The sequence below is a fragment of the Juglans regia genome, chromosome 6 (genome assembly GCF_001411555.2).
Source record: "Juglans regia cultivar Chandler chromosome 6, Walnut 2.0, whole genome shotgun sequence".
Classification (NCBI taxonomy): Eukaryota; Viridiplantae; Streptophyta; class Magnoliopsida; order Fagales; family Juglandaceae; genus Juglans; species Juglans regia.
In genome coordinates, this window is record NC_049906.1 from 35044468 (window position 1) to 35058827 (window position 14360).

The 14360-nt window shown below is 30.3% G+C and overlaps 1 protein-coding gene across 1 annotated transcript; it reads right to left on the reverse strand.

The window, feature by feature from the left end:
• Positions 1 to 642: 642 nt before the first annotated feature.
• On the reverse strand, positions 643 to 14160 carry LOC108989509 (cycloartenol synthase 2-like). Its single transcript, XM_018963134.1, has 19 exons — positions 14131 to 14160; positions 13623 to 13826; positions 13333 to 13533; positions 10033 to 10122; positions 9367 to 9564; positions 8808 to 8892; positions 7677 to 7843; positions 5402 to 5590; positions 4413 to 4526; positions 4047 to 4169; positions 3796 to 3918; positions 3441 to 3539; positions 3269 to 3325; positions 3108 to 3154; positions 2860 to 3003; positions 2264 to 2444; positions 1685 to 1765; positions 1500 to 1583; positions 643 to 853 (listed from the first exon to the last, which is right to left on the reverse strand). The coding sequence occupies exons 2-19, from the start codon at positions 13821 to 13823 to the stop codon at positions 728 to 730; spliced, it is 2310 nt and encodes a 769-aa protein (XP_018818679.1). The 5' UTR covers positions 13824 to 13826; positions 14131 to 14160; the 3' UTR covers positions 643 to 727.
• Between the last annotated feature and the right edge of the window lie 200 nt (positions 14161 to 14360).

Here is a 14360-nt window from a genome sequence, read left to right on the forward strand (position 1 = left end):
AACCTCAGGGGCTGTGAGAGGCCCATTGGTCAAGCAAACCAAAGCTAATGGAATGAGGGAGGCCCATCCCGCAAGTGAGGGACCCTTTCGGCCCAGCCCAAAAGTGTTACGAGAAAGTGGGAATAGAGGTCCTAGGAAAGCGGCACGAGAAATAATGGGACACTGACAAGAGTGACTAAGGATGACGTACACTGACCTATCGGCTGCCTTAGACCATCACTAGTACATGGCTACCATGATGCATAGAGAGGAAGCTATGGTCACCCATTCCTTGAGAAAATGAGGGTGGGCGCCACCAGGGCAGGTCGAGGGGCCACAAACACACCAAGTCCCTAGAAAATGACTGCTAAGAGGCGTGCGGTAGATGCAACCATGATCCATATTCTAATAAAAAAAAGGTGGGCAACGCTGCAGCAGGCTAAGGAGCCACCAAAATGCAACCATGATCCATACACTATAGCAAGCAGGTGTCTTGCCCTGCGGGGGCGAGGAAGGGCAGCAGGGTGCGAGGCGGAGCTGCCCACCCCTACTATAACCAACCCAGCCCTAAAACTTCACCATAACCATAGCTACTTGTTCTAACCTTCATGTACAAACCAGAACTACTAGTTTTAAAAAAAGTATAAACTCCAAGAATCTTAATAATATTTTCCCTTACTTTATTTACAAAGACATTTTACACACATTTGCAGTACTGTTCCTTCATCCTCGGCTTTGATTTATGGCTTCATGGCCCATTTCTGGAAGTCAGCAACACACGATTGCGGTACTCTCCAAGTGCCCATATGGGAAAGATGTTTCTGTACGCTGAATAACTGATCATACAGCTCTTGTTGAAAACTCCCATTATTTCCTATACATTCATAAATCAAAAGAATAAATAAAATTAAAAAAAAAAAAAAAAAAAAAAAAAAAAAAAAAGCATTTCACCCAACTCACTACCTTTTAAATTAGTTGTGTAAAAATAATATAATAATTAAACTATATACTACACTCTTAATACATTGGATTGATGTGGCATTGTTTATTGAGTAATATTGCTAGGTTGCCGCCCAGCAGTAACCGCTAGGCGTGCCGCCTAGGCAAAACTCAACATTTTTTATTTTTTTATTTTTCTTTTTCATATTTTTTTAACATCTTTAAACATTTTTAAAAAAATTTAAAAAATATATCAATATACTAATAGTCACTTTCTTAATTAATAAGTAAAAAAAATTAAATATATGAGCGGTCAAAATAAAAAGACAAAATGAGAGTGCACACTAGTATTATTCTAGTTCATTATAAGTCAATTTTTTTCATGAAAAGATAAGAATAAATCCCGAGAGTTATGGATAGTAGTGCCATGTCAATGCAAGGAGCTAGATCGATGGAAGTGAGATGAATTTGAAGTATATATATAATATTTTTTATAATAATTTATTAAAAAAAAGTAGCGCTTGGTTCCTTAAAATTACAAACTATATATATTCCCAACTTTTTATTTTGTATAAATTTACCTGTTGAGGGAAATCTCCATTTTCCATCTGTGAACAAATCAGCACCTTCGCTGCTCGATGCAAGGGCATCGGATCTCGCTCAGCCTAATCCATTATTAATTAGATTGGTACATAAAAAAGAACAAGATTGTATCGATCTTAAGACATGAGTATTATTACTAATGTACGTTTATCGATCTTATTACCTGTCCAGTCTCAATAAGAGCTAACATAGCCCATCCAGTATTTACTATGTGTGCTTTGTTCCCCTCCAGATTTTTGTATACCTATTCACATGCACGTGTGTAAGATGATCATCATATGCTCACAAAACATATATATATATATTACTTGACTCTTTGTGTAATTGAAACCTTGGATTTTGCTAACTTTTTCCTCAAGAACTACTTGGAATGACTACTCGATTTGGATCTTGGTTTTGTAATGTTTTAACTTTTTGAAAGACTTCAAATTAATCTAATTAGGTACAATTAACTGATTAGGGCAAATTACAACTACAAGAAAAACGATTATTTGTAATGAGAATAAACTCATTTTGATAATAAAAAATTATCATTTTCGTCACAATTAATGAATCATATATAAGCGTTTTTGTTGTAGTGCAATGAATCATGTCGTAAATAACATTCTAATTAAAGTTCTTATGGTTTATATACAATCATTACATTAATCCAAAGTTGTAAGAAATTGAGATGTTTTAAATGATTTCTTAACATATACTTGAAAAAGCTTAATTAAATATAATTCATGTTAAGGGTTGTTACCTTGTCATGGCATGAAAGGTAGCTCTCTCCCCATCCACCTGAGTCATCAAGCTGTTTGGAGAGTAAAAAATCACATGCTTTTCTAATGCTGTAGCTATTAGAGTATGTTTTACCACTAGCCACCAGTCCCTTTATCCCAAACCATGTTGCATACGTGTAGCAAACTCCCCAAGATCCGTACCTGTAAATTTTCAAAGAACATGCTAAGTATATGGTAAAGCCTGAAACCACCTCAACATGATCTATTAACAACAACAGCACCAGAAATTGTCCTAGATCAAGATCAGTAAATTAATGGGCATATTTATACTGATTGAAGAATTTATATATATATATATATATATATATTAACTTTGTCATAAAATATGGGGTCGGATGTTAATTAAAACCTGACCCCAAAACCACACTATTTAAACCAAATATCTTCTGTCTCTAAATTGTCAAATTTCTTATAGTTAAATTGTTGGTAACAATTAGTTCCAAAATTTAATTTTTCAACCATTCAAAACTTTAATTACAAGATATATATGCACACATTCTTTAATTTATGTTTCTAATTTCCAAGTATCCCATGATGAGGAGAAAAATTAACAAACCAAGAGCCATCAGGTCGTTGAATGCTCTCAATGAAACTAGCTGCCCTTGAGATACACGCTTCTATCTCTTTCCTCCGATGTCCACCATACATTTTCATGAATGATTTAAGTCCCTGAATCGCTGCTGAACTACATTCCACATACCTACATTAATAACTACCACTTTGTTAGTTAAATAACTACCCATAATATGATCGACTTTCATAAAGTCATGACGATATTTCGTAGTAGTTAGAGATCGATCTTACTGATAATCAATGACAGTATCTCCAAACATTTCCTCTGGGTTGATCATCTGTACGTAAAAGATGAATCACAATCATGTGTTAAATCTCTGCAAAAGTTTGAGCCCTACAAATTAACCAAATTTGACAACAACGTTAGAGATCAATGCATGCCGTCATGTTACCTCCAACCATGCAGAAGATCTAGTGAGCTCGTATGAAGCAAAGCCACCCTCATTGTTCTGCATTTTCAAGGATCGGAGGAGAAAATATATTCAAATTAATTAAATTCTATAATATTACTTTAGATTAAGAAAAAAACAATAGATTTCGAACTGTAATATTGTATATATATACCTGTAGTGATAAAATGACATTGACAGCGTCATATAGTTGATCTGTTGATATAGTTTCTCCAACAATATCATATGGCATTCTTGATAACAAGAGTGCTGCCTGCGAATTAATGGTTTTTAATATCTCATGAAAAATGTAGTACTTTATCTCATTTAATTAATTGTTCCACATCCCGAGCACGTACACTCATTGAGCGAGAGTTTGGCCCACACATAAGAGAAAGTGTTAAAATAATATCATAAATTATTAAATCTACATTTTTCCATCAGTTTAGACAAGTGGTAGTTTCACACAGTTATAATTTTTTAAGCTAACGTTATTTGAAGCTAGGGAGTTTTTGTTCTAAGGTAATTACCTTCAAACCTTCTGATGTACAGTCTGATACAATCCAACCATTGTCAGGAGTCGAGAAAGGCCATCCGCCCTTTCTAATGTGGCGATACCAGTAATTAAGATCACCATGGTTCTCTATCTTAACCTTCATGTATATATGATCAGAACCCAATTGAAGTTTGATAATTACTTAAATTTGAAGCCAAATGCTTAAATTTTTTTTTTAAGAAATAATACTAACAACAGAAATGAATATAATTTTTTTATGATTACTTGTGTATTTTTTATAAAATCGTGTGCCTTTCTCAACATTGAACCATATTCATCTACGAGTTTGGTAGACAAGATTGCTTGAACAGCAAAAGCAACATCCCATAATTGTGAGCCATTGTATCCCTGTCATTGAAACATTAACAGTACTGATGTCATGTCTAAGTGAAAAGACTCAACCAATATGTACATGACACACATAACATGCATGCATGCATATATTTATGTATATTCTCAACCATATATATATATAGTTGAACACTTTAAATTATAATTAACCAACTTCAGCTAGATTTCGATCTGGTGCTAAATTTGAGAAATGGAGAAAAGCTTGTAGTTTACAAAAGGATAAAGCTATTGAATTGGGACCTGCATTTTCATCCCATCTTCAGCCACCCATAGATAATCTTTGATTCTGGAAAGGTGACACTTATAAGCCTCTGAATTTGGATCCTCCACCCAACAACAGACCATGTTCAGTACCTGTGTCCATATATGTATATGTTTTGCTTCAAAAAACATACATGCTCAAACACATATTTCAATATAATTCAGAGAAATGATATTTGCAGTTGTGGAGTATACAAGCGTCATGCAATCTCTTAAAAAAAAGTGAGTAAATATGAGACCAACATAAAAAATAAAAACTAATTTTTTAATAGTATATCTCACTCTTTTTCAAAATAATTACGCGGCGCTTGAGCACTTCACGACTGTATATAGCATTATTCATATATATATATATATATATATGTATGTAGAGGAGACTGAGAGACAGAGAAGGAGCAAAATGAGTGATTGAAGCCTGTAGCAGTAACTAAATTTATGCGTTAGTAAACCTTTTTTACAAAAGAAAGTTTCGGGCAAACCGTTCGTGCTTGAGCGTGCAAAACCATATGGATAGTTGAGTACTGTAGTAATACCACAACGAATGGCTCTTTAGAGATAAGAGTGGACCGAACATTGGTTCACTTGGTCTCGAGTACTAACCCACCACAGATGGCAAGTCTATCCTAACACAAGTCCTACTTCAAACCTACTTGCGAGGCCCAAGTTTGGTACTTAAGCTTTTGAAATAATTAGAGATTTTTTAATAAAATAGGATATAGATTCTGAGGTTGAACCCTGAAATCAGAACAACGAAAGAGAGTATAACCACACAAAAGAATGTAGAATGTTAAGAATATAATATAAACAATAAAATCTAAACTTTTTCTAGAAATTTAAGTTTTTTAAACATATTGATGTGGTACATCTTAATGGTTGTCCATTTGGTATATATGTTTTCCCAATGATTTACTTTTATTTCCTACAAAAATAAAAAAGAAAGAAGAAAGAAGTGTAGTATATATATATACCTTGTTAACAGGGCCAAGACAGATGTAGTGAGTGTTTTCATCCTCATAGTGGATGTGTTGCATCACAGTTTCAAGAGCCTTTTGTCTTAGCTTTGAGAAAGGCCATTGCATAAGAAGAGGTTCCACAACCTTGTGAAGACTATTCCACAACATGTCTTGTATCAGGGGATGTGGGCTATACAGATCCTCCTGCAAAAACCATTTTTAAGCTGTATTGATCGAGGCCGGTCTTTTCCTTCTTTCTTATGTTTCTCAACAATAAAATGACTAGGTTTTCCATGCAATTCACGTCAATTAGGAAAATATCTAATTAACCAAGACATCATTGAGAGAAAACCGCCGCATAATCAATGTAAAAAGAAAGAAGATATTTGCAATCGTGATTGTGTAATCGTCGCGTAATCGTTTTGAAAAAAGTGAATAAAATATAGAATCCACATAAAAATAATAATTAATTTTTTAATAGTAGACCATACTCTTTTTCAAAGCGATTACACGACGTTTATGCACTTCACAAATATATGTAGAATCAGTCCTGTAAAAATACGATTGCTATCAGGTTCTGCTCGACACGCTACTTCTCAAATCGACAAATTTCATAATTTTTTTTTATTTCTCAAAATCTCTGTTGTATAAACACACCGCTTATTGTGAAATTATAACGTTGTAAGGGGGAGAGAACTAAATTTATTATTCTTATTCCTTACACATTTTTCCTTATGACGGAAATTGTGTTGTGGGGTTGAGAATCCACAATCACAACCTGAATCACCAAGCACTAAGTACAAAATTATTTTAAAAGATGTAGATTATAAAAAATCTCTTGTTATTTTTTGGTGAGTCATGATAATTCTTTTTGGTCCATAAAATAATGGAAAGAAAACAACAATTTTAATTATTAATTATTATTATCGGGACTACCTTGACCATATATACTTTTCTTATATATATATATGTACATGTTGATCGTAATGTCGGGTGTGAAGGTTCATTTAAATTAATAATAGTCATATTTAATTAAATATGCGCATCTGAGTAATGCATGAAGTTGTGCATGCTTGATATCAAATTAGCCAATCATAGAGCTTTAATATTCTTAGATCATTTTAAATATTTTATATTATATATATATTGAATATTATTGGTTATAAGAGCTTCTTTTCCTTCATTCCGAAGTCTTTGACCATTTTGACTTGGGTGACATGTATTCATAAGATCGGCATGATATTCATGCTAAGATACTATATTATGGGAAGTACGTTGAATAAATTGAACATCTAGTACTAACCTAATGATTTGCTTAATTCTTTCACTCAGAAACCATGATTTTTTCAAATTTCTATTAAAAAATAAAAACAAAAAAATTGAATCTATTTATTCTCTTGATCCCTCAATCGGTTTTTCAATTTTCGGTGAAACAAGGACTTTCGAGGAAAATGTACGTACACGATGAAAGAGAAAATATTTTTCTATTGGATTATGTTAATCAGCATCTTACACCATACTCTATACATATTTTTATTTTTATTTTTATTCATGCTAAATTAATTGAAATATTCTACTCATCATCTATCCACTATATATTTATTATAGAAAAAAAATTAAAAGATGTGTGGTAGTGTGTGCATGAGATGCTAAGTAAAATTATTTTTCTTTATTATAAACAACAAGATAATCATTCTCTTTTCCAAGTTTTTTGTGTGTTTAATTAGTAAGGATTGTTGATACTTTTCATTTGTAAGCATTTTTTCTTTTTTTGGCTAAAATATATAAAAGCACCGCAATACCTCGTAGAAAATGATTAAGACACGACATTATTATAACTTTTTTATCATTTAAAATATATATAATTTTAAAAGAAGAAAATGTAAAAAAGATTGTGTCTCTATATATAATCATTCATACCTTATTATTTATTTTCTTAATAATACCTAACAAAAGATTCAATGAGGGCAAGTGATTTCCAAATACCCAAAAACAAAAAATCATCTTTTTTCCTATGAATATATAAACTACTTCAAAACAAGAATAAATAAATTTTCTTCAAAATGAAAAAATAAAAAATAATAAAAAAATAATAAAAATCAGAACATGCTATTTAATTTCTAACTTAAAAGATCTACATCTATTATAAAAAAAAATGATATTTATAGTCAGTCATAAAGTATGTAAGAATAAAATAATTTTTTAAAAAAATAAATAAATAAAATATTTATATAAAATATTATTTAAAAAAACATATATTATATATTAACATTACTCGATATATTCGTACCTTAGCACACAGACTTCTGGCCTGGTCCCAATTAATTTTATGATATGGAAGGGTATAGAGCTCTTTCCTGAGAGAGAGAATAAGGGCAGTGATGGGACCCACATGTCTTTTCCCGTATAAATAACACATTGGCAGATACACCATTCGACAGTGACACCACATTCGTCCTGCATGCGTTGCGACTACACGTTAGTTTTTCCTCTTTTTTCCCTTTTCTTTTGTTTTTTCTTCTTTTCTTTTATATTTCTTTTTAAATATTTTCTTTGGCTGGTTCAATAATTTTTTTAGAACCTTTATTTAAATTTAAATATATATAGTATATGCTATATATATTACTTATAATTATATATAGTTTTAAGAGAAATAATTTATATAGTCCTAAAATGTGTAAACTTCACACACATCTTTTGAAAAAAATTGGATAGGTCTAAGGGTAAGTTTGGGGGGTGAGATGAGAATTTTGTATTTTATTTTGAAGTTTAAAATATTATGTTTTAATATTATTATTGTTTTGGGATTTGAAAAATGTGTATTAGGATTTGAAAAAATTAAATTATTTATTATATTTTGTATGGAGATTTGAAAAAGGTGTAATGATGAGATAAGATGAGATGAGATGAGAATTTTATATTTTGTCTTGTGCCCCAAACCTGCCCTAAGACTCATATAAAAAAAATTATTTTTTTATAATAGAGTACGCGAGACTAGTATGCCTCAAGATTGTATTTAGCATTACTCTATTTTTAAATACAAAAAATAAAAACCATTAAGAATATATATTTATAATATGATTATGGCTGGTTTGGAGAGTGAGATGAGATGAGAATTTTGTGAATAGTAATGAGATAGTTTGAGTTGAGTATTTTTTAGATTTTGGGAAATGAGAGAAAAAAAGTTGAATAAAAAATATTATAAAGTTAAAATATTGTAAAAATATAGTTTTATAATATTTTTTTTGTTTGGGGATTTAAAAAAGTTGGAATTATTATTTATTTTTTATTTGAAAGATTGAAAAAATTATAATTATTAGTTTGAAAATTTTGTAATTATTAGTTTGAAAATTTTGTATTTAAATCATTTTTCAAGAAAAAAAAAGCCTGAAGAAAGGGAGAAAGAATAAATTTAAAAAACCTGGGTGCATGGGAAGGAAGTAAGGAAGAAGCCACATTTCCGGGGGAAGGGGATTGTTGCCACTCCATTCGTATACTCCAAGTACCTACATCATTTTTTTTTTCAATAATTATTGTAATTATTATGATTAATTAATATATATATATATAATTCATCTTAATTATAATGAAATCAACAATAGTGATGATAATTTAAGTGATGATATCATCACTTATGTAATCATGATTATGAACATTTTGTATCAGTATATATGTACGTAGCTAACTTGCTAGCTAGACAATTTTTTAGGACCACAAATCAACTAATTATTAAATGTATATATATTTAATTCTCAACTAATTAAAAAATAAAACGAAAAATAAGCAACAAAGAAAATTCTATCTTTACAATGCTTACAATAATGTCAATAACAAATATATAATTTCTTTTCTACATGCGTACAAATATATGCGACAAAAAGGGGTAATATATATTATATTTTTATATATATTTATAATATGTGAAGATCTATATATATATATATATATATATATATAAATATATAATATATATACTCAGCTGAAAGCCACATCTTTCCCCAAGATGGAATGGAGGTGACACCCCCACGACAAAGAATCCATTCTCTTGCTTTTTCCATGGCACCATCACTACCCGCGTCCATTGCTTCTCCAAGCAATCTTAGGGTAATATAGGAGAGAGATGTACAGAACATTGTGCTTGACCCTTCTATATGTAGTCCCCAACCTCCATCTCTATTCTGCAAGCCATTAAATTCCTAGCAATCTTAGGCTAGCTTATCATGTATTCAAAATTTACTTGAATTATCGCTTATTTATTTTAAAATAAAATTCAAATATTGATGGACAATAACACCTTAATTCTCATAATAGGATAAGTTGATCAGTGCATGAAATATTGATGATAAATATACTATGTACATAGCCTTAATTTCCTTTTCCTTTTCCTTTTCTTTTTGGGTTTATCTATCATACGTATTTGAAAAATGAGTATTTGTAATTGATTATTTTTAAAAAAAATATCTATTTACGATAAAAATAAATTCATTTTAACAGGAAATAATTATTTTTATAAGAAATAATTAATCACAAATAAACAATTTTCTTATAACTAGCATGATTTGAAAAATTAACATTTAACGGCAAAGCATGCAAATATTGCTACCAAAAGAAGATGAAGACTAATTGGGAAAAGAGACAAATAATACCTGATGGTTATACATATATCGGCATATCTCGAGTCGATGCTCATGGGGCAAGATTGTATTGAGGGCCCCCGTCACGGATAATCCGATCACCTATGACATATGATTTATTGGATTTTTATTGCATAAAAATACCAATACTTATATATATTATATATATCCACGAACGATCGAGGACCACCGGCCTCGTGCATGCAAGGAATTTTCCCGGGCAGCAAACTTGTCTCATCTTCATTATATAAATATATATACTTCTGCTTTTTGGGACATGATCATTAAGTGATATCAATAAATATTCTTAATTATATTCAATTTCACGTGTTAATTAATTAAAAATCGAGTCATGTCATTGATCATCGAAGTCATGCACGTAATTGATGATCATGATTTTGGACCATTTAATTATATATACTAATTTATTAATATGTAGGGTACTACGTACGTAGTACTTTTTAATTAATTAAATACTTGAAAGAAGAAAAACAATAACAAGAAGCTAGAGTATATGATGAGTACCGATGATCACAATATGCATGCATGGTAATATTTGGCATTAATTAATCTAAACTAATTAATTGAGACAATAATATTATATATATAAGGTGGCTATAGATAGCTAGCTAGCTTTAGCTATATTATATATATTCTCACTAATATATCATGGCTATATATATCTATATATATATCCATCGGGACACGATATATCGAGCTCCGCCTGAGTGTGTTAATATATATATATATATATATATATATATAGTTTTTATATTTTATTCGATTTTTTTTATATTAATAATTAAGCAACTATATATATATATATATATATATATATAAAGATCACACAAGAGCGCATGCATGGCAGCATGAGATTTTACAATATTATTCGATCGTTGCTAGCTGCATGCATGCCCTAATCATGAGCTAGCTCATGCATGCGCTACTGGGATTATATATGCATGCATGAGATCATGATCATCATGCATCATGCACCCGGATGAAACTGAAATTTGAGTCAAAAATAGTAGAATATTGATCAGTAGCTAGTTAGCTAGCTAGCATGCATGCATGCATGCATGGACCACCAATAATGTGGGAGCAAATTGATCCCCCATTTTAATCATGAAATGTTGCTTTCTACATGAATTTCATTGGGCATTTTTAGAGTTTTGGAGGATAATAATAATAATGATAATAATGCATGTCATGGTACACATTTACTATATAAAAATGGCTAATTAATTATATGATTATGACATTAAATTGATCCATATGCTTGTAATTACAAGTTGTGTACTGCTGGAATTGGGGGGGACCATAGTAAATGAAAACTTAAGATCAGCTCCATGACATGATCATCATGTTTCTTTAAATTAATTAAAGCTTGGTTTATTTTAAGTGCTGAATTAAAATTAATTTGTCGTTGCTTAATTCGATAAAATGATCGCTACTTAATTATAAAACTATATATGATATATATTTAATATATGGAAAATTCTATTTATAAGCTGATGTGTGGATAACACGTTATATATAGCAAAGCACTTACATCACATGATTTGATTTAAATTTTAAATTTTAAATTTTAAAATTTAAATCTTACAAATTAAATCTTATTATATATAGATATATATGATGTGGATTGTGTCTTTTAGGTAACGACTTGCAAATAGATGAGATCTTAAGACATTATGCTAGTGAGTATTTGTATATATTTTTTAGAATTGTGAATTAGGAGGGACCATCAATTGAAAAGGATATATATATATATATATATATATATATGCATTTACAAATTGTTAATTTCCCCCTAATATTTAATGATAAAAATTATTTATAATGTGGTCCTTAATTTCAAATGAGAGGTTTGACTTCTTTGTAATGTGAATATATAGAGGCTACATTCTTTACATTTAAGTCTTTGTCAGGGCCCTTATATATATTTCTAAATGTTCATTTCTCTTTACGGAAAATAACAATCGTTAGTTCTTGTCCTTTAATACATATATATACATATATATATATATATACACACACACACACACACACACACATATGAGATGCTATATATATATTACAACTCGATCTATTCTAGTTCTATTTCATTGTAGTGATATATTTGGCATAATTCATTAATTTATTATTTTATCATTTAAAAAATAAAAATTGATGATCTATTGGTTAATTAGTATTACCATATATATCAACACAATGCAGGGATGGAAATGCGATGAAAGTGCAATGAAAAATAGTACATATATAATATAATTCCTAGGAGAAATCATAATTTAAAAAAAAAAAAAAAAGGAAATATAAAAGAAAAAGAAGAAATAGCTAGCCGTGGGGGCTGAGTATTATTATGTAAATTAAAGAATATCCATAAAATAAAAAGAAATTAGAATAAAGTTCTTTTTAGTAAATTAGTGTGCTCTTCTCTTCGTGTTATGCTTTGATATATGAGACTATGAGTACGTAGTTTTTCTGAAGCATGCAATTTTAATTTGCAACAGAATTTAATAATATTAATCACTGTACTCATGAGTTGTCTGATATTGTGGAATTAGGGTTTACATGAGCTTTCTGCCCAAATAGCAATCATGCTCATAGGCTGTATTGCTGCAGCCAAAAATGAACAGATTTCCCCATTCATCCCAAATTGAGTCTTTCTCAGAAGATCATGATACTGCTTTAAGCCTTTAAGGGAGCATGCATGTTAATTCTCTTATAATAAAATGAGTTGTAGAATTCAACCCTCAAATTAGGGTAAGAAAAATAAATTCATGAACTGTTTCAAATTTGTTATCCATTTGAATCTGTTATAGAAATTAAAAATTAATGTTAGGCATACCAGCCTTGAGTGTATAAATCTCATACAAATCCTTTGTATAAAAAATAGGCCCTACTAAAAAAATAGATTTTATAAAAATAGGCCCGAAATAAAGTCAGAGCCTCGTTTGTTTTCAGAAAATATTTCATCTCATCTAATCATTACAATTTTCTTAACTTCCAATACAAAATAAAATAAACAATTCAATTTTTTCAAATCTTAAAATAAAAATAATATTAAAAAATATATTTTTACAATACTTTATTCAATTTTTATCTCATCTCATCTCATCTGTAAAAACAAACGATGCCAGTTCAGATATATATATATATATATTATATTCACTACACAATGAAATATGCTCTTGATAATAGTTCTCTCATGTAATTAACATAATATTTTTTAGAAAATAAAAAGAAAAAAGATAGAAGAAAGGGCATGCAAGTGAATATATAGAGCTTATAATAATTAATATTACGTACCAAGCCAGGCAAGAGAAACAAGGGTCCACCGTAGTCACCAGGCCAGAATCCATCCTCAGCCTGCAGAGTCGAGTAGAATCTCAACCCCCTTCGTAACACTCTTGTCACTGCTTCCTCTGTTATTTCTTCTTCATTTTCCACTTTCACCTCATCATGATCACCTGGGGCTGGCTTTATCTCGCATGGATTCTCCTTTGCAAACTTTACATACATACATACATATATATATATAAATATTACCAAAAAAGAACCATTAAAGTGAAAGAGAGAGCAGCTTTAAAATGTTTGACCTGAAGTCTCATCAAGAGATCAGAACTTTGTTTGACTTGAAACCGATTCTCCTTAAAGCCATCTCGAGCTTTCTCCACTTGAGCTCGTTCTTCGGCTGTTCCAAGATTGGGATCAAACTCCCAATACTGCCTTCCAATATGATTGTTGAGGCTCTTAAGCCGCCATGAATCATTGCCTTCAGAAACCTTGAGCTTCCACATTCTCTGAGTATTTCAGTCATATTGATAAGAAATAATTATATATTAATAAGAATATAATTGTATGGTAATGATCAGCCTTTGCTAATGCTAGAGACTCAGATCAATCTTGATGAAGAAATAGCAAAATGATCTTCATGATTAAGATGAAAATCATTTACCTATAACTTCAAGACTAGCTAGCTAGCTAGCTTGAAACATTAATGGGGTCTCCATACATATACATATAAATATATATATATATATATATATATGTGTATATATGTATAAATGTAGATGCAATTAGTCAAAGATATTGCAAATCATTTACCTTGTTCAAGTAAACGATTATATATGTATGTAGAAGCTAGCTATCTAGTATATGATCAGTTGCGTGAACATAATGGTCCTTATATATAGAAGCTTGGGGGTGATCGAGTTACTATAATGCCCTTTCCATTTGGACAATGAATATGACATATATAAAAATATATCCTTATAAGTTACATTTAAATTAGGTTAGTACGCTCCGGATAAAGTGCGTCCATGTGATATGCATGT